The sequence below is a fragment of the Elephas maximus genome, chromosome 4, assembly GCF_024166365.1.
Source record: "Elephas maximus indicus isolate mEleMax1 chromosome 4, mEleMax1 primary haplotype, whole genome shotgun sequence".
Lineage (NCBI taxonomy): Eukaryota > Metazoa > Chordata > Mammalia > Proboscidea > Elephantidae > Elephas > Elephas maximus.
The window spans coordinates 24,084,150-24,107,369 of NC_064822.1; the positions used below are offsets into that span (position 1 = coordinate 24,084,150).

Genomic DNA, 23,220 nt, shown 5'->3' on the forward strand with positions numbered 1-23,220 from the left:
CGTAAGATGTAGTGTTCTCCATCCTTGCTTCTAAGGAACGTTCTGGTTGTACTTCTTCCAAGACAGATTTGTTCATTGTTTTGACAGTCCATGGTGTATTCAGTATTCTTCACCAACACAATTCAAAGGTGTCAGTTCTGCTTTGGCCTTCCTTATTCATCGTCCACCTTTCACAGGCATATGAGGCGCTTGAAAATACCATGGGTCAGGTCAGGTGGTCCTTAGTCTTTAAGGTGACATCTTTGCTTTTCAACACTTTAGAGAGGTCCTTTGCAGCAGATTTGCCCAATGCAGTGCGTCTTTTGATTTCTTGACTGCTGCTTCCATGGGTGTTGATTGTGCATCTAAGTGAAATGAAATCCTTGACAACTTCAGTCTTTTCTCCGTTTATCATGATGTTGCTTATTGGTCCAGTTGTGAGGATTTTTGTTTTATGTTGAAGTGTAATCCATACTGAAGGCTGTGGTCTTTGATCTTCATCAGTAAGTGCTTCAAGTCCTCTTCACTTTCAGCAAGCAAAGTTGTATCATCTACATAACGCAGGTTGTTAATGCATCTTCTTCCAATCTTCTTCATAGAGTCCATCTTCTCGGATTATTTGCTCAGCGTACAGGTTGAATAGGTGTGGTGAAAGAATACAGCCTTGATGCACACCTTTCCTGACTTTAAACCGTGGGGTATCCCCTTATTATGTTTGATCTGTGTACGGGTTCCTCATGAGCACACTTACGTGCTCTGGAATTCCAATTCTTTGCAATATTATCTTTAGTTATGATCCGCACAGTCAAATGCCTTTGCATAGTCAATACAACACAGATAAACATCTTTCTGGTATTCTCTGCCTTTAGCCAGGATCCATCTGACATCAGCAATGATATCCCTGGTTGCACATCCTCTTCTGAATCTGGCTTGAATTTTCTGGCAGTTCCCTGTCGATATACTGCTGCAACTGCTTTTGAAGGATCTTCAGCAAAATTTTACTGTGTTTGATATTAATGATATTATTAGATAATTTCCATATTTGGTAGGATCACTTTTCTTGGGAATAGGCATAAATATGAATCTTTCCCAGCCAGGTAACTATCTTTCAAATATCTTGGCATAGACAAATGGGCACTTCCAGTGCTGCATCCATTTGTTGAAACATGTCAATTGATATTCTGTCAATTCCTGGACCCTTGTTTTTTACCAATACCTTCAAGCACAACTTAAAAAAGAATTTTTTTTTTTTCAGCACAACTTGGACTTTTTCCTTCAGTACCATCAGTTGCTGATCATACGCTACCTCTGGAAATGTTTGAATGTCGACCAATTCTTTTTTATACAGTGACTCCGTGTAGTCCTTCCATCTTCTTTTTACGTTTCCTGCAACGTTTAATATTTTCCCTGTAGAATCCTTCGCTATTGCAACTTGAAGCTTGAATTATTTCTTCAGTTCTTTCAGCTTGAGAAACGCTGAGCATGTTCTTCCCTTTTGGTTTTCTTTCTCCAGCTCTTTGCACGTGTCATTTTAGTACTTTGTCTTCTCAAGCCACCCTTTGAAGTCTTCTGTTCAGTTCTTTTACTTCATCATTTCTTCCTTTTACTTTAGCTACTCTGCGTTCAAGAGCAAGTTTCAGAGTCTCTTTTGACATCCATTCTGGTCTTTTCTTTCTTTCCTGGCTTTTTAATGACTTCTTGCTTTCTTCATGTATGACGTCCTTGATGCCATTCCACAACTTGTCTGGTCTTTGGTCTTTAGTGTTCAGGGTGTCAAATCTATTCTTGAGATGGTCTCTAGATTCAGGTGGGATATATACTCAGGGTCATACTTTGGCTCTCGTGGACTTGTTCTAATTTTCTCCAGTTTCAACTTGAACTTGCATAGGAGCAGCTCATCAGTCTCTTCCACAGTCGGTCCCTGCCTTGTTCTGACTGATGATTTTGAGCTTTTCCGTCATCTCTTTCCACAGATGTAGTCAATTTGATTCCTGTGTGTTCCATCTTGAGAGGCCCATGTGTATAGTCACTGTCTATGGTGTTGAAAAAGGTTATTTGTAATGAAGAAGTTGTTGATCTTGCAAAATTCTTAGCATGAGATCTGTCATCATTTCTATCACCAAGGCCATATTTTCCAACTATGGATCTTTCTTCTTTGTTTCCAGCTTTCGCATTCCAATCACCAGTAATAATTATCAGCGCATCCTGATTGCATGCTTGATCAATTTTCAACTGTGAAATTGGTAGAAATCTTCAATTTCTTCATCTTTGGCCTTAGTGGTTGGTGTGTAAATTTGAATAATAGTATTAACTGGTCTTCCTTGTAGGGAGTGGATATTATCCTATCACTGGCAGCATTATACTTCAGGATAGATCTTGAAATGTTCTTTTTGACAATGAATGCAATGCCGTTCCTCTTCAAGTTGTCAATCCCAGCATAGTAGACCATATGATTGTCTGATTCAAAATGGCCAATACCAGTCCATTTCACCTGACTAATGCCTGAGATATCAATCTTTAGGCATTCCATTTCATTTTTTGATGATTTCTAATTTTCCTAGATTCGTAGTTTATATTTTCCATGTTCTGATTATTAATGGATGTTTGCAGCTGTTCCTTCTCGTCTTGAGTGGCGCCACATCAGCAAATGAAGGCCCTGAAAGCTTGACACCATCCATGTCATTCAGGTCGACTCTACTTTGAGGAGGCAGCTCTTCCTCAGTCATCTTTTTAGTGCCTTCCAACCTGGGGGGCTCCATCTTCCGGCACTATATCAGACAGTGTTCTGCTGCTATTCATAAGGTTCTCACTGGCTAATTCTTTTCAGAAATAGGCCACCGGGTCCTTTTTCCTAGTCTGTCTTAGTCTGGAAGCTCAGCTGAAACCCGTCCATCATGGTGGACCCTGCCAGTGCTTGAATTCCGGTTCCATAGCTTCCAGCATCACGGCAACATGCAAGCCCCTGCAGTATGCCAAACTGACAGACTCGTAGAGACCCTATAAGACCGAGTAGAACTGCCCTGTAGGGTTTCGAAGGAGAGGCTGGTGGATTGGAACTGCTGACCTTTTGGTTAGCAGCCACACTCTTAACCACTGCACCACCAGGGTTCCATAGATGTTAGGTAAATTGTCCAAGATCATAACATTAGTAAATGAAAGAGCTGATTTTTTTAACCCAGGTCATATCATGCATGGCCTATCTTTCACTGTAGCATTGGTCTTTCCACAAATGGTAGTTTTCCCGGTTTAGAAAAGCAAAAAAGATGGTGTGTAGTATTCACACAGTAAAAAGTCTTACTAAAATAACATCAAATTGCTTTAATAATATCAAGAAATAGGCTATATTATTATGGAGCAAATAACATGGTAGAAAAATGTACTTATTGATACAGAAAAATGTTTCTGACTCATCAAGACTTCTAATACATTAACCCCTCCCCCAATTCTCTCTATTTATTAACTCCCTCCTCTCATCAGTTTCTTTTTTATCCAAACTAGACACACAAATTCAAATTACTTTCCTGTAAATTCCCTCTTTGGGAATTTGCACCTGTCTGGTCTCTCCCATATGGCAAAACCCCAGTACTGGATGAGCCCAACTACCTGCCCTTTGGTTTCACTTTGATTATGCTCAGCAGCCTCAAAATTTGCCCAGCAACCATCCCATGTGTCTCTCTTACCTTGCTGTCATACTACCTGTAGCAACCTTTCATACCTACTCCATTCTTCTCAAACTTTTTACCCCGTACCAGTGTTACTTGACATCTTAACAGTTCTCCATGCAGTTGACCACAGTCTACCACTGCTTTGTTTTGGAAGCACTGTTCGTCTGGTCTTTCTCATACCAGTTTTTCCTGGTTTTCCTTTTCCCATTCTAGCTGACCCTTTTCAGTCTTCTTTGTTGCTTCTCTCACTTTCACCTGTCTTCTAACAGAGGAGTTACTCGAGGTTTAGTCCTTCATTTTTTCTGTCATCTTACACTTTTGGTTTTAAACATTATCGATTTGTGTAAGTCTTCCATATTTATCTCTCTAGCCCAGGGTTTCTTAACCTCGTCATTGTTGACATTTTGGGCCAGGTAGTTTTTTGTTGTGGGCCTGTTTTGTGCACTGTAGGGTGTTTAGCAGTATCTCTGGGCTGTACCCACTAGATGCCAGTAGAACCACCTCTCCCCTGGTTGGGACAACCAACATCTCCAGATATTGCCAAACGTCACCTGGAACCAAAATCACTTCTAGTTAAGAACTACTTATCTTTTGTAAAGCTTTCTCCTGAGAATCTAGGGATAATACCTTTTTGACATCTCCCCTTGCATGTCTCATAGGTATCTCATATCTAATATGATCAAAATGAACTCTTGTTCTTTGTCTTTGATATACTCTTCTTCCAACTTCCCTCACATTTATGATCTTGCAGGCCATTGGGGGATACTTTGGCTTTTATTCTGTGTGAATTAGGGAGACAACAGACTTTTGGGTCAAGAAATGACGTGATCTGGCGTAGGTCAGATCTCTGTTGAGATCTGGAAGACCAGTTTCGAAGGTTTCTGCAGTAATGCAGGTGAAAGATGATGGTAGCTTGGAAAGAGTGGTCATAGAGGAGACAGTGAGAAGTGGTGTCTTTGGTTTGGAGGCTTAAATACAGCTATCCTTCGGAAGAGGAATGCATTGTACCATCATTGGATTTATATTTTAGAATGACTTGTTTTTCAGGTATTTTCTAAGAACGGGTTTGATGGATCAGAGTGAGAAGAGAGTAGCCAAACCCCAGAGCCTTGCCTCCTGGGTGGAGAAAAAGTGGCAGGTCTGACTGGTGTATAATTTGAAGGGATTCAGGCCAGAATGGGGAGTAAAATACAGGATCCCACATGGGGAGGAAGCAAGACCCCAAGTATAGCCAGGTTTACCTCACAGTTTTACCATGGGCTGGACCTTGCACTCTCCAACATGTATCTATGGCAGGATGGGTGGAAGAAATGGCGGTCAGAAGACCAAAGTTCCGATTTCCTTCACTGGATGTTGGAAACAAGTAATTTTGTGTTGTAGGTCTCTAAACTGTGGTGAAGTGGCTATTGGCATTTGGAGTAGGGCAGTTTTTTGTTGTGCGAAATTGTCTTACACATCACGGGACGCTTAGAATCCGTGGCTCTTCACTGACTAAGTAGCAATAGAGTGTTTTCTCATCATAACTAAAGTATGGCCTACCAATTTCCAGGCTCCCAGTGGGGGTCAGAAGTGCCAAACTGCAAACCGCTGGACTAAGCCCCGTTTTCTAATTCAAAAATTGCCATTCTGAAACATGAAGTCAAAGGCTGTGGCATCCCAGGCCCTTAAAGACAACTTGGATTAACTTGTGTCTTCTTTGGGGACCTTAGAAGGTGCGGCGCTGAATATTGCCACCAGCACTTTAAAATGAGCATTGATTTTTATTGCTGGAGCATCCCACAAGTGTTTTCGATCCCCGATGGACCTTCAAATATTAATTCTTAATCCTTTCATAGAGGGCGTGGATCTCTAAAGGCCCTCTCTAAAGGCAGTGCAAAGGACACACACTCCAGCTGCTCTCATCCCAGCACTGTAATGTGAGCCAGCCGGAATTAAACTGTGTGGGGCTGGAGGGAAGGGAGTGGAAGGCAGTTCGGGTGAAAGGGAGTTGCTTGGCTGTATCTTAGTGGGAGGAGTGGGAGTCAGATTGGAAACGGACTAGGTAAGGACAGTATGTACGTGTTCATGCACATCATGTCTTTGTCAGGCTGAGCTAGTATCAAGAGCAAAATAATTTTAAAATTATATTTTAGGAAAAGTAGTATAAGATAGAATGTAATATTTATCAGATTTGTGAAGGAGTGATGATAACTCAATGTTGGAGCAGTGAAAAACTTACTAAGGAAAAGAGCGACAGATTCGAATATATGAAATTTAAGACGTACAATGAAAAAATAACACAGACTGGGGAAAATGCTGGCATCAACTATGCCTAAGGGTTAATATCTGGAATACCTGATGAGTTCTCTCAAAACTTAATGAGGAAAAAGATATCTGGATTTAATACTTAATTGGACAGGAAATATTAGCAGATAGTGAGTATTACATTTAGTATTGAAAATGTGGGAATATTCATCCTCACTGGTAATCAAAGAAAGGCACTTTAAATCAACCTTGAGTTACCCCTTCTATTCTCTGTAAAGTACTGAAAATTAAAATAACTCTAAATTCTGGAGAAGTTTTAAGGAAATGGGCCCATTCACTGTTACTTGTTTCTTGTGTTGTAGCTACTCTCAGCCACTTGCCTTTCCCTGAAGATGCTCTGTGATTTCAGGTCCTTATCCTGTCTTCCTCTTCTTTCTCCTGCCCCTCTTGTTGACTTCTCATCCCTTGAGAGCAGCAGTCCGATCCCTGGGGCATCCCACCTGACTCTGCACTGCCCTTGAACCACCCTCCGTTTTGCACGTGGCACTACACTGCCGTCGTGAGTTTATGCTCCAGCCCCTGCCACTTGGCTGTGTGGTTCTTGAGGTTAGGGCTGGGCAGGCCGTACCTCAGGGCCTGGCACATAGCAGTTGCTCTATGAACGTTGAATTAAATTACTGAACTTTGATGAATGATTTAATGAATAATCCTATGTCAGGATGATGGGACATACTAAAAATGTAATTATGAATGTAATTTTTGGCAAACTTTTTTTAGCTGCGTACAAAATGGTATGTTTAGTGCAGTTTTGAAACTTAATATGCAAAAATGACTATTTTAGATGGTGGTATTATAGAAGCACCGGAATTGCTGGTTCAGCAGTAGAATTCTTGCCTGCCATGCAGGAAGCCCAGCTTCGGTTCCCGGCCTGCCGGTGCAGTGAGATCTTTGTAGGAGCCCTGGGTGGCACAGTGGTTAAAGCAATTGACTGCCAACTAAAAGGGTGGCGGTTCAAAACAATTAATGGCTCCATGGGAGAAAGATGTGGCAGTCTGCTTCCTTAGGGATTTATAGCCTTGGAGACCATATGGAGTCACTATGAGTCGGAATCAACTCAACAGCAGTGCGTTTGGTTTGGGTTTTTTTTTTTTTTAGTATTATAGATAATAATTAATTTTTTTTCTTTATTATAGTCTTTATGATAAAACATATAGCATGAAAAATCAGCTGGCAGACTTGGGCTCCTGCTCCCTACATCAAAACCTAACCTCTTTGCATCCTGTCCGACTATCCTGTCTAACCATCAGGAAACAGGGTGGGCTTCCCAAACATGTGGGCTCCCAAGGATAGCTGCATTTATGTGAAAATTAGGTACCCAATCATAGTTGAGGTTTTACTATGCCTGGATACATGTCGCTTGAGAGATATTTTATATTCCTATTTTCTAAACTATTCCATCTTATAGGTGTATGGTACTTAGTATTTTATGGCTTATGAATGCATTCACATTATCAGTGATAAGTTATACAGCTTTTAGTGATGTCATGTGTAAATGGTAATTAATTTCTTTCACATTTTTTAAGTCGTGTGCTGGGGACTGAAGTACAGAATGCCTTTAAGGAAGTCCTTATGCGCCAGTGCAGACAGCCAGCCATGGGCCCTTTGTACCGCACGATGAGTGCTATAAGCGTGTAGTCAACAAAGAGCAGTTGTTTACCAAAGGTGACTCTTCTCCATCCACTTAGGAAGATGAGCAAGATTTTTGCCGGGAGGAGAAAACAGAGGGAGGAGCATGAGCAGAAGAATGGAGGTGTGGAAGTCCATGATTTGTTCAGAAGCCGTTGATAGATTTTAGAGAAGGATGTGACATGATCAGCCGTGACTTTTGGAAAGAAAACTGAGGTCAGTGTGGAGAATGATTATAAAAGGAAACACTGGAAGAGCGGTGCACAGTTTTTTCTGCTCTCTGTGTGTGTGTGTGTGTGTGTGTGTGTGTGTGTGTGTGTGTGTGTGTACTTTCCAATGTGACACTTCTGTGAGCATCCGCAGATTTTAGATTGCAGCATAGATAAGACAAGCTTATGTTTTACACAGTTCTGGCCAGCCAAACATATGGCCTCTCTCAGATTCATAGCTGTATATCGTAGTGTCATTCCTGAAATTCTGGACGAGAACCAGAGGACTAGCGGAGTGAGATCAGCTAGGCCATTGTAGTGTTCCAGACAAGAGGCAATGGCTTAAGTCAGGGCAGCGATGACAAAAGTGGATGGGCAGGAATAAATTTGAGACATTTTCCTGTGTAGACTTGATGACAGATCTGATGTGTGGGAGTGAAGAGAGGACTTAATAGTATTTCTCAAATTTTAATGTGGCTGTGGTGGGGGTGGGTAAATCACCTGGGGATTTTGTTAAAGTGCAGGTTCAGACTTAGCAGGCATGCAGTGGGGCCTGAGATTCTGCATTTCTAACAAACTCCCAGGTGATGCTAATGCTACTGGTCCATAGACCAATCTTTAAATAGCAAAGGTGAGATAATGTAGGTGTCAGGCTCCGGTGACTAGAGGGTGATGTCATTGTCCAAAATGGGGAACATGGGAGGGAAGAAAGGTGGGGGAGGGGCTGGGGTGAAGTCCTTGTGAGACATTTACGTGAAAGGATGTCGAGAGTTGGATCTTAAGCTCAAGAGAGGAATCAGGCCTAGAAATATGAATTTGGAAGTCAGAGGTTCATCGGTTATAGTAAAAGCCATAAGAATTGAATAAGATTACCTTCAGGAAAGAGAGAAAGGTCGTATTAGAAAATATACTTATTTTGGTTAGCTAGAATTTTAAGGTTTCATTTAAGTGACTTGATAAACAAGTAACAGGGAAGAGTTAGTATAGGAAGTCTCTTTTCTGTGAATAATCTTCAGGTGTAAAGTCAGGAGTTGGGAAGTCTTTGGAAAACCCCCTCTTCCTTGGTAATGATCACCTGTTATTCCACAGATTAGGTTAAAAATATACTGAAGTACCTTCTCTTGTGAAAATTCATTCATACACACAAATGTGTATTAAACATCTCTGGGACTAGAATAATAATAAATTAAAAATGAATCTGGTCCCTTACTCAGTGGAGGGAATGGTGGAGATAGAGGAAGCGATCACCATACGGTGTGATAAATGCTGTGATGAGGAAGTATAGGATGACAGGAGCACACGCATCAGGAACATGACCCAGTGTGGGGGCAAGGGACGGCCTTCCTGAGGAAGTAGCAGTCAAGCTGACACCAGAAGGCTCAGTAGAGGTGACCTAGTAGAAGACGAAGGGAGGGACATGACGGCAGGGGGAGAAGTTTGAGGTTTGAATTGGAGGGACCGGAAGTGATGAGAGGTGAGGTGGGAGAGGTGAACAGAGTCCATGAGTAGCTACTCTGGCCCCCTCCCCTGGGATTTGGTGGAGGAGGGAGGGAAAATACAAAGTATTTTCCAAAGGAGAGAGTATTAGTCTGCATGGGTATATTTCAAACAGAGGTCTTATGCATTATGGTTTAAAAAGCCTTGTATGGACTGGCCTAGGAATGGAATGACTCATGGTAGCATTGTTTCTATAGGGAAAATGTCTTGGGCTTCAAAATTAACTTATAAATTAAGTTTCAAAAAAATTTTTCCTACCATTTGGGGACTGTGGGGACAGATACACATTTCTAGTGCTTTTTGTTAATTGTACTAAAATCGTGCTTTCTCTGATATTTATCTGTGTGCTCACAGTGTTGATTTTCCTCCCTCTGATATGTATCAAAGGTATCATTCCACAGATTTAAAAAATGCATGGAAATAAAAATAGACATCCTTTTATAAATTGTTTGATTTTAAAAGTGTTTGTTCTTTAAAGTTAAGAATTCCCTCTGTAAACCATATTGTGGTCTAGTGTTATATATCATAAAAACATGAAAAATGAAACGGACATGAAAATTTTATAAACAGAAAGTAAAAGAGGTTGGTATGCTTTCATTACTGAATTCAAAGGGAGTGCAGAAGGTAAACAATAAAAGCATAAAACGCCTAGGTTTTAAAAATACTGTAATAACCACAAGCTTACCACCACCATCATCATCATTATTAGCTATTGTTGTCATTAGAAATACTAGGTTTTTTTTTTTAAGTTGGAAACAGATGCTAAGATCGATCCCTTTGTTTTATAGGTAGATCTATATGAGCTTCATTTTGTTTAATAGTTTCAGACTGTAACTCCCTGAAATTCCTATGTGTCCAACATGCAGAGTTAATTTCATCCACACCTATTTCAGGGAAAGCATTTTTCTGTGTCAGTCAGAATGTTTTCAGTTGGTGGGTAATAGAAAGTCCAACTGAAAATGGCTTAAATAACTAAATTTTATTACCTATGTAACTAGAAATCTGGAAGAAAGATGGCTTCAGAGTTGGCTCATGTAGAAGCTAACTGCTGTCATCAGACTCTCAGGCTCTTTCTGTTTTTCCATTTTACCTTCCTGGATGTGTTCGCTTTTTGTTTACAGGCTTGTCCTTTCCTGGTCTCAAGATGGCAGCTTTAGTTCATATTAAAGCACCCAATGCTGCTAGAAGAGAGTGTCTCTATTTCTCATGTCCTTTTTGAGAGTGAAGAAAACTTTCCCAGAAGCCTCGGGCAGGCTTGACCTCACTCACCAAAATTGCATCACGTACTCATTTCTAAACCAGTCAGCGGCAAGGGGAGTCAAGTCCTGTGGTTGACTTAGACCAAAAGCCTGGCTTCCACTGTAGTTCAAGGCTTAGCGTAATAAAAACAGTTGACTTCAATGTGTGGCGATCCCACATGTGTCAGAGTAAAACTGCTCTGTAGGATTTTCAGTGGCCGATTTTTCGGAAGCAGATCGTCAGACCTTTCTTTTGAGATGCTTCTGGGTAGACTTGAACCTGCCACCTTTTGTCAGCAGCCAAGCACATTAACTGTTTGCACCACCATGGCTCAAGATACAAGAGCAAAATTAGGATCCTGCTATTCAGGAAGGAGGGAGACTAGATAGCAGCTACTAGCGTGGTCTGTGATACCTTCCAAGGCCATCTCCTCTATCTGGCCTCTTAATCCCTTTCTGCCTCCTGGAGGACCTTCTTCTGTCAGTCATTTCTTCCCTTCCTTGATTTTTAGTGTCTGTCTCTTATCACCCTTCTTTTCAAGCTCAGTGAAGAAGAGTCCGCATGTCTGTTTCCATTCCTTTTCCTCCCATATATTACTTTAACTTGTGGTTTTCCCGTCTGGATTCTATTCCTTCAAGTAATAAACCTCCTCTTTTCTCATCTCCAGTGACCACCTGATTGTCTAATCCTTTGCCAATACTGTAGGTAGTATTTGGCAAGACCAGTGGTTCTGCAAGTTTAACATACACCGGTATCACCTACCCAGTGGCTGTCAGGTCTGCTCTGACTCACAGTGACCCTGTGTGTGTCAGAGTAGAACTATGCCCCATAGGGTTTTCAATGGCTGATTTTTTTGCAGGTAGATCACCAGCCCTGTCTTCCAAGGCGCCTCTGGGTGAACTTGATCTCCAGCCTTTTGGTTAGCAGCTGAGTACATTAACTGTTGGGACTACCCATGGACTCCGTCTAGCATCATCAAGAGAGTGATTAAAACACAGATTGCTTGACCCTGTCCTCATAGCTTCTAATTCAGTAAGCCAGAGGCTTGAGTTTACTTAAACTCTATGGGGACATTTGATATTATTGGCTTTACGAACTACCACCTTCTTCCTGAATTTCAAAACTCAAAATTAGCTCTGAAACCTGCACCTCTTATTCCTCCTGTATCTTTTTTTCAATGATGAATGGCAGTTCGTTTTTCTCAAGTATGAAATCTGGAACTCACCCTGGTTCTTTATTCTTTATTTGTCCTTATCTGCATGCACAGTTACTCAATGTTCCATTCTCTAAATATCTCTCAAGTGCATCGTTTCCTCCCCGCCCCACTGTCTGCTGTAGTTTGAGCCCTCATTTCTTTTCACCTGTACTGTTGTAATGATCTCTCAAGTGCCTTTCCTGTCTCTAGTCTCAGACTCTCTCTTATTTGTCCTTCATACTGTTGCAGTGTTTTGTTTTTTCAATGCAAGTCTGATGACATTACTCCTGGGCTGGAAATTCTTTGTCCTCCTCCACTTTCCAGACAAAATCCAGACTCCTTACCATGGAAACAAAGGGCTTTACTATTGGGCCCATGCCCACCTGTCCAGGGTCTCCTTTTGCCACCTCCACTCCCTTCCTGTGCGTCAGTAAAATCTGAGTACTGGACTTGCCTGATTTCTGAGCTCTCTTGGGCACGTGTTTTCTTTTTGCCTGAAACACTCCTGTTTCCTCCTCCTCTGCTTTGCTAACTCCTGCTTATCTTTGAAGACTTAGCTCAGGGATGCCGCTACTATCTTCCCACTTCCCTTCCCAATTTCCTTTTTCTACTTCTTGGAATTAGATGCTCCTTTTTGTGTACAACCACAGAGGTACGTAAGTGGTACTCGTTTAGCATTTAAATATACCACTTAATTCTGGAGGTTTATTTGATGGCTTGTCAGCCGCCGCCGCCCCCCACCCACCATAATTTCTTTGAGGACAAAGTTTGTACTGTCCTTAATATAGATCCTGACAGAATCTGTGCTCAATAAATGTTTGATGAATGGTTGCGTATTAAGGACCATTTATAGTGATGGAAACTGGTCATAAAACCAAAGTCTGGAGAACATGGGACTGGGGAAAAATTTGGAGGGTTACAGAGACATCTTAGGCTTAATATCTAGTTAGATATGACCAGGATTCTGGTAGAATTAGTGGTTGCAGAGTCTGTGACAGGGCAGGGCAGGGGTGGAGACTGGTGATCTATTCTAGAAATTGCTTGAGTGATGTTCAGATTAGGTTGCCATTTTAATTTCCTTTAGTGTTTGGATAAAATCTAGAATTATGGTTGCTATTAAGACCTCTTTGGCTTGTTAAGAGCTCTTTGTTCAGTAAGACCAAAAGATCCGACTCCGTATAATCTATATCCAAGTATGTATACGGGTGCTAACCAATTGCCATTGAGTAGATTCTGACTCATGGTGACCCGATGTGTATCAGAGGAGAACTACGCTCCATAGGGTCTTCAGTGGCTGATTTTTCGGAAGTAGATTGCCAGGCCTTCTGAGGTGCCTCTGGATGGGCTCAAATCTCCCACCTTTCAGTCAGCAGCGGAGCCTGTTAACCATTTGCACTACCTAGGCACTCCATATAAGGGTGCTAAACCCTGTGTATTTGATTGCTCCTTGAGAAGTTTTTTTTCTTTTTTTTGAGAAGTTTATGAAAACGTAAAAATGTTCTTGCAAAATAATGTATCTGCCGAAAATTTCACAGCAGTCGTATGTTCTAAACCTGTATTGTCCATATGGTAGCCAGTAGCCGCATGTGCCTATGTAAATTAACTAGAATTAAATTAAAAACTCAATTCCTCAGTCAAGCTAGCCACATTTCAAGTGATCAGTAACTGTATTGGGCACCACAAATATAGAACATTTCCATCATTGGCTTAATAATAAGTTTTATGTATATATGACAGATAATGTCAAAGTCCTATTTCTAAAGAATCAAAAAATGTCTTATATTTGTATTAAAAAAGTCTTTTTACTGTAAAATAAAACACAGATACAGAAAACTACCAAAATCAAATGTATGATTTAATGAATTGCTGCAATGCAGGCAACACCTAGAACAAGGAGTAGAACTTTGCCACTCACCCCAGAAGCTCCTCTGTGTGACCCTGTGTGAGTCACAGCCCTCTCTCTTCTCTCATAAGTAACCGTTATCCCAGCTTTCACAGCAGTCACTGACATTTTTCTCTTTACAAGTTATGAACCCACCTTGCATCCTTAGGCCTACAGTTTGGTTTTATCCATTTTACATGCCATGAAATTGACCCATTTAAGTTCAGTGGCTTTTAGTATATTCTAAGAGTTGTGCAACCATCACTACAATGTAAGTTCAGAACATTTTCACTAATTCACAAAGAAACTCGCTACCCATTAGCCATCATTCTCCATTTCCAATCTGCTTCTCCCAACCACCTCAGCCCTCAGCAATTGCTAAAATACTTTCTGTCTCTATAGAGTTGCCTGTTCTGGACTTTCATAGAAATGGAGTCATTCGATATGTATTTTTTGTGTGTCTAGTTGCTTTGAGTTAGCGTAATGTTTCTGAGACGCATCCATAATATAGCATGTATCAGTGCTTTATTTATTTATTTTACTGAATAAGTTTCCACTGTATGGATATACCACATTTCATTTATTCATCAGTTGAAGCACATTTGGGTTTCTACTTTTTGGCTGTTACAAAAAATGCTGCTATGAGTATTTATGTACAATTTTTGTGTGGATGTTGTGTTTTCATTTTTCTTGGGTATGTATCAAAGAGTGGAATTGCAGGGTTAGAATTGTATGGGTTCCAGTTTCTCAACATTGTTGTCAACACTTGTTATTACCTGCCTTTCTGAGTCAGAATCGATTTGACGGCGACGGGTTTCTTTTTTTTTTAGGGGACGTGAACTGCTATCTCGTTTTGATTTGCATTTCTCCAGTGGTTAATGATGTTGAACATATTTTTGTGTGGTTTTTAGCCATTTGTAGGTCTTCTTTGGAGAAATATCTGTTTAAATCATTTGCTTATTTTTTTTACTGTGCTATTTGTCTTATTAAGTAGTAAAAGTTCTTTATATATTATTTATTGAAACAAAAACCAACCACTGCGATCTGACCAGCAACTTATTAAATATATGATTTGCAATTATTTTCTCCCATTATGTGGGTTTTTTCACTCTCTTGATGGTATCGGGTTCTGGTGATGGTATCTGCAACACAGAAGTTTTAAATTTTGATGTAGCCTATTTCATTTCTTATTTGGGTTATTTGCTTCCTCTCTTGTTTTTCTTTTGTCAGTTTGACCGATGGTTTAAATCAATTTTGTTGATTTTTTCAAAGAATCAGTGTTTTGGCTTGTTAACTCTTTCAATTGTTTTTCTGTTTCATTTAGTTCTGCTCTAATTTTTATTATTTCCTTTCTTCTAGTGCCTGAGGGTTTCCTTTGTTGCTCTCTTTCTATTTGTTCAAGTTGTAGGGATAATTCTTTGATTTTGGCCCTTCTTTTTGTGTGTGTGCATTTATTGATATAATTTGACCTCTGAGCACTGCTTTAGCTGTGTCCCAAAGGTTCTGATCAGAAGTGTTTTCATTCGCATTGAATTTCTATGAATTTCTTTATTCCATCTTTAATGTCTTCTATAGCCTAGTCGTTTTTGAGCAGGATATTGTTCAGTTTGCAAGTGTTTGATTTCTTTTCCCCTTTTCCCTGCTTTTTCTGTTATTGATATCTACTTTATGGTCTTATGGTCAGAGAAGATGCTTTGTAATATTTTGATGTTTTGGATCCTGTTAAGGCTTGCTTTATGACCTAATATGTGTCTATTGTAGAGAATGTTCCATGAGCACTGGAAAAGAGTGTATATTTGGCTGCTGTTGGATGGAGTGTTCTGTATATGTTTATGAGGTCAAGTTGATTGATTGTGGCATTTAGATCTTCCATGTCTTTATTGAGCTTCTTTCTGGATGTTCTGACCTTCACCAAAAGCGGTGTGTTAAAGTCTCCTACTATTATTGTAGAGTTGTCTATCTCACTTTTCAGTGCTGTTAGAGTTTATTTTATGTATCTTGAAGCCCTGTCATTAGGTGCATAAACATTTAATATGGTTATATCCTCCTGGTATATTGTCACTTTAATCATTGTATAGTGTCCTTCCTTATCCTTTGTGGTGAATCTAACTTTAAAGTGTGTTTTGTCAGAAATTAATATTGCCACTCCTGCTCTTTTTTGATTGTTGTTTGCTGGATATGTTTTTTTCCATCCTTTGAGTTTTAGTTTGTTTGTGTCTCTAAGTCTAATGCGTGTCTCTTGTAGGCAGCATATAGACGGATCATGTTTTTTTAATCCATTCTGCCACTCTCTGTCTCTTTATTGGTGTATTTAAGTCCATTTACTTTCAGCGTAATTATGGATAGGTATGAGTTTAATGCTGTCATTTTGATGTCTTTTTTGTGTGTGTTGTTGACAGTTTCTTTTTCCCCACTTAATTTTTTGTGCTGAGTAGTGTATATATTGTGTTTTCTTCTTATTTGTTGTTGTTACTTTTGTTTTTGCTGAGTATTTTTTTTTCTTGTATATTATTTTGATAAGTAGATTGTTAGTCTACTTTGTGGTTTCCTTAATATTTACCCCTATTTTTCTAAGTTAAAACCTAACTTATTTCTTTATATTGCCTTGACTTCCTCTCCATATGAAAGATCTATGACTACATTTCTTAGTTCTTGTTTATTGTTTTAATGTTGTCTTCTTTTACATAACGACATCACTATTTCCCTGTTTTGAGCTTTTTTTTAATCTTGATTTATTTTTGTGTTTTCTCTATCTGAGTTGACATTTGGTTGCTCTGTCCTGTGTTCTAGTCTTGGGTTGCTATCTGATTTTACTGATTTTCTAACCAGAGAACTCCCTTTGGTATTTCTTGTAGTTTTGGTTTGGTTTAACAAATTCCCTAAACTTCTGTTTCTCTGGAAATGTCCTAATTTCGACTTCTTATTTGAGAGACAGTTTTGCTGGATATATGATTCTTGGCTGGCAATTTTTTTCCTTCAGCGCTTTATATAAGTCATCCCATTGCCTTCCTGCCTGCATAGTTTGTGCCGAGTAGTCGAAGCTTATTCTTATTGACTCTCCTTTGTAGGTGACTTTTCCTTTATCCCTAGCTGCTCTTAAAATTCTTTTTCTTTGGTTTTGGCAACTTTGATTATAATATGTCTTGGTAACTTTCTTTTGAGATCTACCTTATGTAGAGTTCGATGAGCATCTGGGATAGATACCTTCTCAAGATGAGCATCTTGGATAGATTCCAACAAATCTTCAACAATTCTCTCTGTATTTTCTGTTATCTGTCCCCGTTCTGGTACTCCAATCGCTCATAGATTATTTCTTTTGATAGAGTCGCACATGCTTCTTAGGGTTTCTTCAGTTTTTTAAATTCTTTTATCTGATTTTTCTTCGAATATTTTGGTGCCAGGTGTTTTATCTTCAATCTCACTAATTGTAACTTCCACTTCCTCAGTCCTCGTCCTCTGACTTTCTATTGAGTTGTCTAATTCTTTAACTTTATTGTTAATCTTCTGAATTTGTGATTGGTGTCTCTCTATGCATTCTTGCAGCTTGGTAAATTTTCCTTATGTTCTTAAATAACCTTTTTAATTTCTTCAACTGCTTTGTCTATGTGTTCCTTGTCTTTTTCTGTGTTTTGCCTGATCTCCCTCCTGATCTCATTCCAGATGTCTTGAAGAGTTCTGTACGTTCATCTTTTTTATTCTGCATCTGGTAATTCCAGGAAGACACCTTCATCCGGAAGATTCATTGAATGTTTGTTTTGAGAGCTTGTTGAAGCGATCATATTCTGCTTCTTTATGTGATTTGGTATTTACTCTTGTCTCCAAGCCATCTGTAAGTTATTGTATTAGTTTATTTTATTGTTTCTTACTGAATCCTAGCTTCTTTCTTTGTTTTATTTTGATATGCCCAAATAGGCTGCTTGAGTGAGCTAGCTTGATTATCGTCACCTTTGAAGTTCTAACGTCCTGTCACCAGATGGCTAGAGCTGTTGCCAGGTATATTACCTTAGGAGTCCATTCTCTTTTCTTGTATAGATTCAGCTCAGGTGTCCAGGTAGTTGGTCATGAAGTGTGTGATACAGGCTTTGTCCTACAGTCTTAGAGGGGCAGGGGTGATTGGTGTAGGTTCAGATATCTGTTTGCAGCAGGGGATCACGCTCTGAACAAGACGGGCTGGCAACCATTCCCTGAATGTCTGTGAGGAAAGCGCATCTCTGTTCCCTAGAGTGCACAGGTGGGTGGGTTCTGCAGCCAGATTATGGGCACCCAGTGCTTTTGGTTGTAAGGACTGGGAGGTAGCAGTTATCCTTGGACCCCTTTTGTGGGTAGGTAGGTAACGTGGGTGGTGCTAGCAGTTCTTAGGCCCCTAATTTGTGTAGGTGAGGATACTGTTTAGTAGGCAAAATGGTGTCAAACGTCAAACACCCACCCCTCTACTGCCCAGCTGAAACAGTTGCAGCCTGCCAACAAGGACCTGTTCTCCTGAAATAGGCCCACACATCCATGTAGGGGTCAAAGGTATTCAAAGTCCACAGACCATTTGTGCCTAGACAGGAGCTGCTTCTGTCCTGAGCTCCTCAGGTTAGTGGAGCTGGCAGATTATCTTTTTGCCCAATTGTGAGAATGGCCCAGGACACACAGCAGGGCCTATCTCAGGCCCAGGGAAATCGACAGCCACTGAAGCCCGCTTGGGGGCTGGAGGCATGGTAAAATAAACGCAAGTACTTAGCTTTTGCTGAGAGTGCTGTTCTTCTCTGGTTCCAGAGGTGTGAGTAGGCTTCATGGCTCACTGTCTGTCCCTGAGGAGGTCACGTCCGGAATGCTATTGCCCACCCCACCGTGGCCACTCCAGGGCATGGTGCATGAGGGTTCCCAGCAATCAGGTCCTGCAACTCCTCTTCGCTTCTGAACTGTCTCTCTCACCCTCTTCTGCTCAGTCTGTTTTCTAACTTTGCCTTTGATGTTCAGGGCTCCTAGCTTGTCATAAATATACTCATTTCACTTGTTTTTTCGGGTCTTTGTTGTAAGAGGGATCACTGGAATCATCTGACTACTCTGCCATCTTGGCCTCACCTCCTATCCGTTTTGAGTTATTTTTGTGTATGGTGTAAGGATGAGGTTCAACTTCGTTCTTTGGCATGTGGATTTTCCAGTTATCCTGGCATCATTTATTGAAAAGATTTCTTCCACATTGAATTGTTTTGTCTGGCAACCTTGTTGGGAATCAATTGACTGTAAATGTTAGAAATTTTTTAAAAAAAATATTTTATTGGGCATTAGGTGAAAGTGTACAGAGCAAATTAGTTTCCCATTCAATAGTTTGTTCATAAAGTATTCCATGACATTAGTTTCATTCTCCACAATGTGTTAGCACTGTCTGCATTTCTGTCCTAGGTCCCTGCTTTCCTCTTGTCCTGATTTTCTACCCCATCCTGTCTTGTTATCTTTGCTTTTGGGCAAATGTTGCCCTTTTGATCCTCATATAATTGACTGTTTTTTGTTTAATTTATTTATTTTTCTTTAGGTGAAAGTTTACAAATCAAGTCAGTCTCTTATACAAAAAGCCATACATACCCCAGCATGGACTCCCAGCTGCTCTCCCTTTAATGAGACAGCACATTCCTCCTCTCCACCCTGTATTCCCCTGACCCATTCAACCAGCTCCTGTCCCCCTCTTACTTCTCATCTTGCCACCAGATAGGAGTTGCCCACATAGTCTCATGTGTCTACTTGAGCCACAAAGTTCACTCCACACTAGCATCATTGTCTATCTTATAGTCCAGGCTAATCCCTGTCTGTAGAGTTGGTTTCAGGATTGGTTCCAATCTTGGGCTATGAAAGAGTCCAGAGACCACTACTGTCAGGGTCACTCTGGCCTCAGTCAGACCATTTACCCTGGTCTTTCTGTGAAAATTTAAGATCTGCATCCCACTGTTCTCATGCTCCATTAGGGATTCTCTGTTGTGTTCCCTGTCAGGGCAGTCATTGGTGGTAGCCGGGCACCATCTAGTTCTTTGGGTCTCAGGCTGGTTTATGTGGCCCTTTTTGTCTCTTGGATTCATATTTGTCCTGTGTCTTTGGTGTTCTTCATTCTCCTTTGCTCCAGGTGGATTGAGACCAATTGATGCATCTTAGATGGTCGCCTGCTAGCGTTTAAGAGCCCAGACGCTTCTCACTGAAGTGGAATAGAGACCGTTTTCTTAATACATTTTGTTATGCCAGTTGACCTAGATATCCCCTGAAACCATGGTCCCCAGGTAGTGTGTTTCTAGAAATTCACCCATTTCCTCTAGGTTTTCAAATTTGTTAGAGTACAATTTTTCATGGTATTCAGTTATGATTCTTCTAATTTCATTTGGGTTTGTTGTGATATCGCCCATCTCATTCCTTATTCCGGCTCTTTGCTTCGTCTCCCATTTTTCTTTTGTCAGTCTGGCCAGTGGTTTATCGATTTTGTTAATCTTTTCGAAGAACCAGCTTTTGGTCTTAACTCTTTGTGTTGTTTTTTCTGTTCTCCATTTCATTAAATTCTGCTCTAATTTTTTTTATAAGAATTTATTTCTGATACATCTTTTTGTGAGGCTCGAAAGCAATTTGACGTTTGTCCTTTTTTCCTGAGGCTAATGAGTTGGGGCTGGTCCGACCAAGAGGGAACACCTGGTGGCCTGATGTTGACCAGCCTCAGGATGCATGATGTAGTCTCTCATGACTATGTGGTGCAGCCAGTAAAGACTTTGAACACAGAGGCTCACAGGGCTTTGAGGTTGGCGAGAAGATCTGCTATTGGGAGGGTAGCATGCCCCTTGGGAAGTGGAATCTCCAAGTTGGGACCCCCCCCAGACTTTGCCCTGTGTGTCTCTTCATTTATATCCTTTTTAGCTATGATAAACATACAGTCTTAAGTATGGTATACTCTCTGAACTCCATTGATTCGGACCTGCAAATTTTCAAACCCAAAGGGGCAGTGGGAGCTAGTAGGTCAGAAAGTAAAGGTGCCATGTGGACTCCTGAGCTTGCAATGGTATCCTGAAGGGGTAGTGGGAAACCAGCTCCAAATTTTTGGCCAGCTGGTCAGAAGGTTGGGGTATCATGTGGACTCCCCAAACCTGTGGCTGTCCAAAAAGCAAACCCTTTGCCATTGAGTCAATTCTGACTCCTAGGGACCCTACAGGGCAGAGTAGAACTGCCCCACATGGTTTCCAAGGAGCACCTGGTGGATTCCAACTGCTGGCCAGCCTTTTGGTTAGCTGCTATAGCAGTTAACCAGGCTGGTGTCTGCTTATTTGGCAGTGTGAAGGACAGTGTCCTTTTAACTTGTGACCTCTGACCTAGCTCCATGTGGTTAGAGCCAGAGAGAGAGAGTGCTGTGCAGGCAGCTGGCAATGAGGATGGAGAAGTAGGAATGTGAGGACTGGATCAATCTCCACATTTTGGGAATTGTTTTTCAGATAATGAATTCATTTCCTATCATTTCTTGAAAGTGACCAATTTAAAAAAACATTGTAAAACTTCTGGACTTAAACATGTTTTGTAGGTTTTAATGCATTTCAATTGTTATCATTATTTCAGCTTAAATTATTCCATCTTTGGCCAGTGGGAGTCTCTTGGAGTTGGCTCCTGAGCCCTAGAGTCAGTCATTTCTCTACAGAGTCCTGGTGTCTAAGGGTTGCCATTGATATTGGATTGGTTATTGTTTCTAGGCCTTTTCAGTGGATAGAACTAAAAAATATATACCCATGTTTAAGATAAAATAAAAATACCTCACAAGTTCATGGTGATACTTCCATTTCAAACTCAAGACTACAGGGCATGTAACTCTTCCTTCTGTATCTCCTTTCCTCTGAACTCAAAATTCTGGTTCTCAAAGATATGTGATTATAGAATTAGAAATCCCTGTAGTTATTCAGTTATCTTATCCCATGTTATATATCAGTCTCAGAATAACAACACTGATACCACCACCAGTGCCATCACTGAAACACTGAAAGATATATTTTTGCATACTCCCTGCCCATCATAATAGCATTTAGGACTGGTGATGTCTTTTGAGACTTTAGTTTCTTAGCAACATTTAAAAGCATATTCTAGGAGTAAGACATCCCTGTTCTTGAAAAGCTAAGGATCTGGGTTGTTGGGTTATGGGGTGTCATTCTGCCATAGGAAGGTGCAGCCCTAGAATCTGGGATTCCATTCTTCTTTAAAAAGTAACATTAATGATTTTAATTGCTTGTTTCCTAAAATAAAATTCTTTCTCTCACTTTCTACTCTTTGCAGTGAGTACCTGCTATTGGTAGAGCTCCTTGATGCTTCCTGATCTTAAAAGTAGGTTAACCACTTACTTTATCGCCCAAACTGGGATTCTCTGGAGAAGAAGGAGTACTAAAAAAAAAAAAAAAAAAGATAAAATTAAAAAAAAATTTCTCTTTTGACTGACATTGTTTTTATCATATTGTCATATTGATGAATTTATAAAATAGTCCTATTAAGAAGTTACTTTAAAAATAAATTTATTTCTTAAAAATATTAGTATATGTATGTACATTAAAATAAGACAAAAGCTGTTTCATATTGATTTTCTCAGCATTAAAAAGAACATAAATAGAATTCTTGGTAAAAAAAATTCACACACATTATTCAATTTCTTAACCATAATTTGTACCTAATACTTGGTCCCTGTATCTTTCTGGGGGAAAAAAAAAGTATTTTGAAAATATGATTATTTTATTCATAAAAGTATAGTTGTCTTCAAAGTTCAATTTCATGGTTACTAAATCTGAAATTGTTGATTCTTTTAACAGTTACTATCCTCTATAAATCATAATGTTTTAAGTCGAGAATATTATCTCGCTATAAGTACTGAGGTACCTGGTAAGTTCAAAGCAAATTCTTCTAAATTGAAGTTATTCTAAATTTTGAGTTTTTTAGTAGTTTGAGAGAGCCCTGGTGGAGCAGTGGTTAAAGCGACAGGCTGTTAACCGAAAGGTCAGTGGTTCAAAACTACGAGTGGCTCCTTAGGTGATGATGTGGCAGTCTGCTTCCATAGAGATTTACAGCCTTAGAAACCCTGTGGGGTCACTATGAATTGGAATTGACAAAATGGCAGTGGATAGTAGTTTGATATATAAACAAAACAAAACCCGTTGCCATGCTTTAAATATTCTAGCCCATATATCTTTACAGGTATTGTCCTTTTCACTCTGTTCTCAGTAACTTTGCTTAATAAAATTTTTATAGAACAAAGCTTGTCAAATAAATTTTGTCTGTTTTGAAATCTTTTGGACATTCTTGCAAAATTTAGATGCCGCTAAATCGTAGGTATTCTTAAGTTCATTTAATTCTGGTACCTAGTATGTAATTTATCTAGGTTTAAAAAATAGGAGCTCTATCAGAAAGTCTGATTATGAGACAAGAAATTTCCAAGTGTAGTTTTAGAGCTCTCATCTTTTAATTTGTTTGCTTCTGGCCTTCCTTTGGGAGGGTGATATCTCAGCCTCTTGTTTACAAGCTTTGTTTTCAATAATTATAATTTCACATTTAACCACATGTTAAATTCACAACTGGGTTCACTGCATATGTATTTTATGTACTAATCAAGAGTCTAGAAGTGAAAGTACAAATAAGCCTCAG

At 39.9% G+C, this 23,220-nt stretch overlaps 1 protein-coding gene across 10 annotated transcripts in view; it reads left to right on the forward strand.

Annotated features, from left to right (window-relative positions):
* Positions 1-23,220, forward strand: part of ZNF438 (zinc finger protein 438) — a 215,092-nt gene that overhangs the window by 34,815 nt on the left and 157,057 nt on the right. For 3 of the 10 annotated variants that reach the window (XM_049881705.1, XM_049881702.1, XM_049881704.1), the window contains one exon: positions 21,868-21,915. The exons of 1 other annotated variant lie outside the window; for it this stretch is intronic. In XM_049881705.1, coding sequence (XP_049737662.1) covers positions 21,897-21,915 — 19 coding nt within the window. In that variant the 5' untranslated portion in view covers positions 21,868-21,896. Of the gene's footprint in view, positions 1-7,633; positions 7,791-21,867; positions 21,916-22,335; positions 22,576-23,220 lie in introns of those variants that run through there. 6 more of the 10 variants (XM_049881707.1, XM_049881712.1, XM_049881711.1 and 3 more) reach the window with 3 other exon arrangements.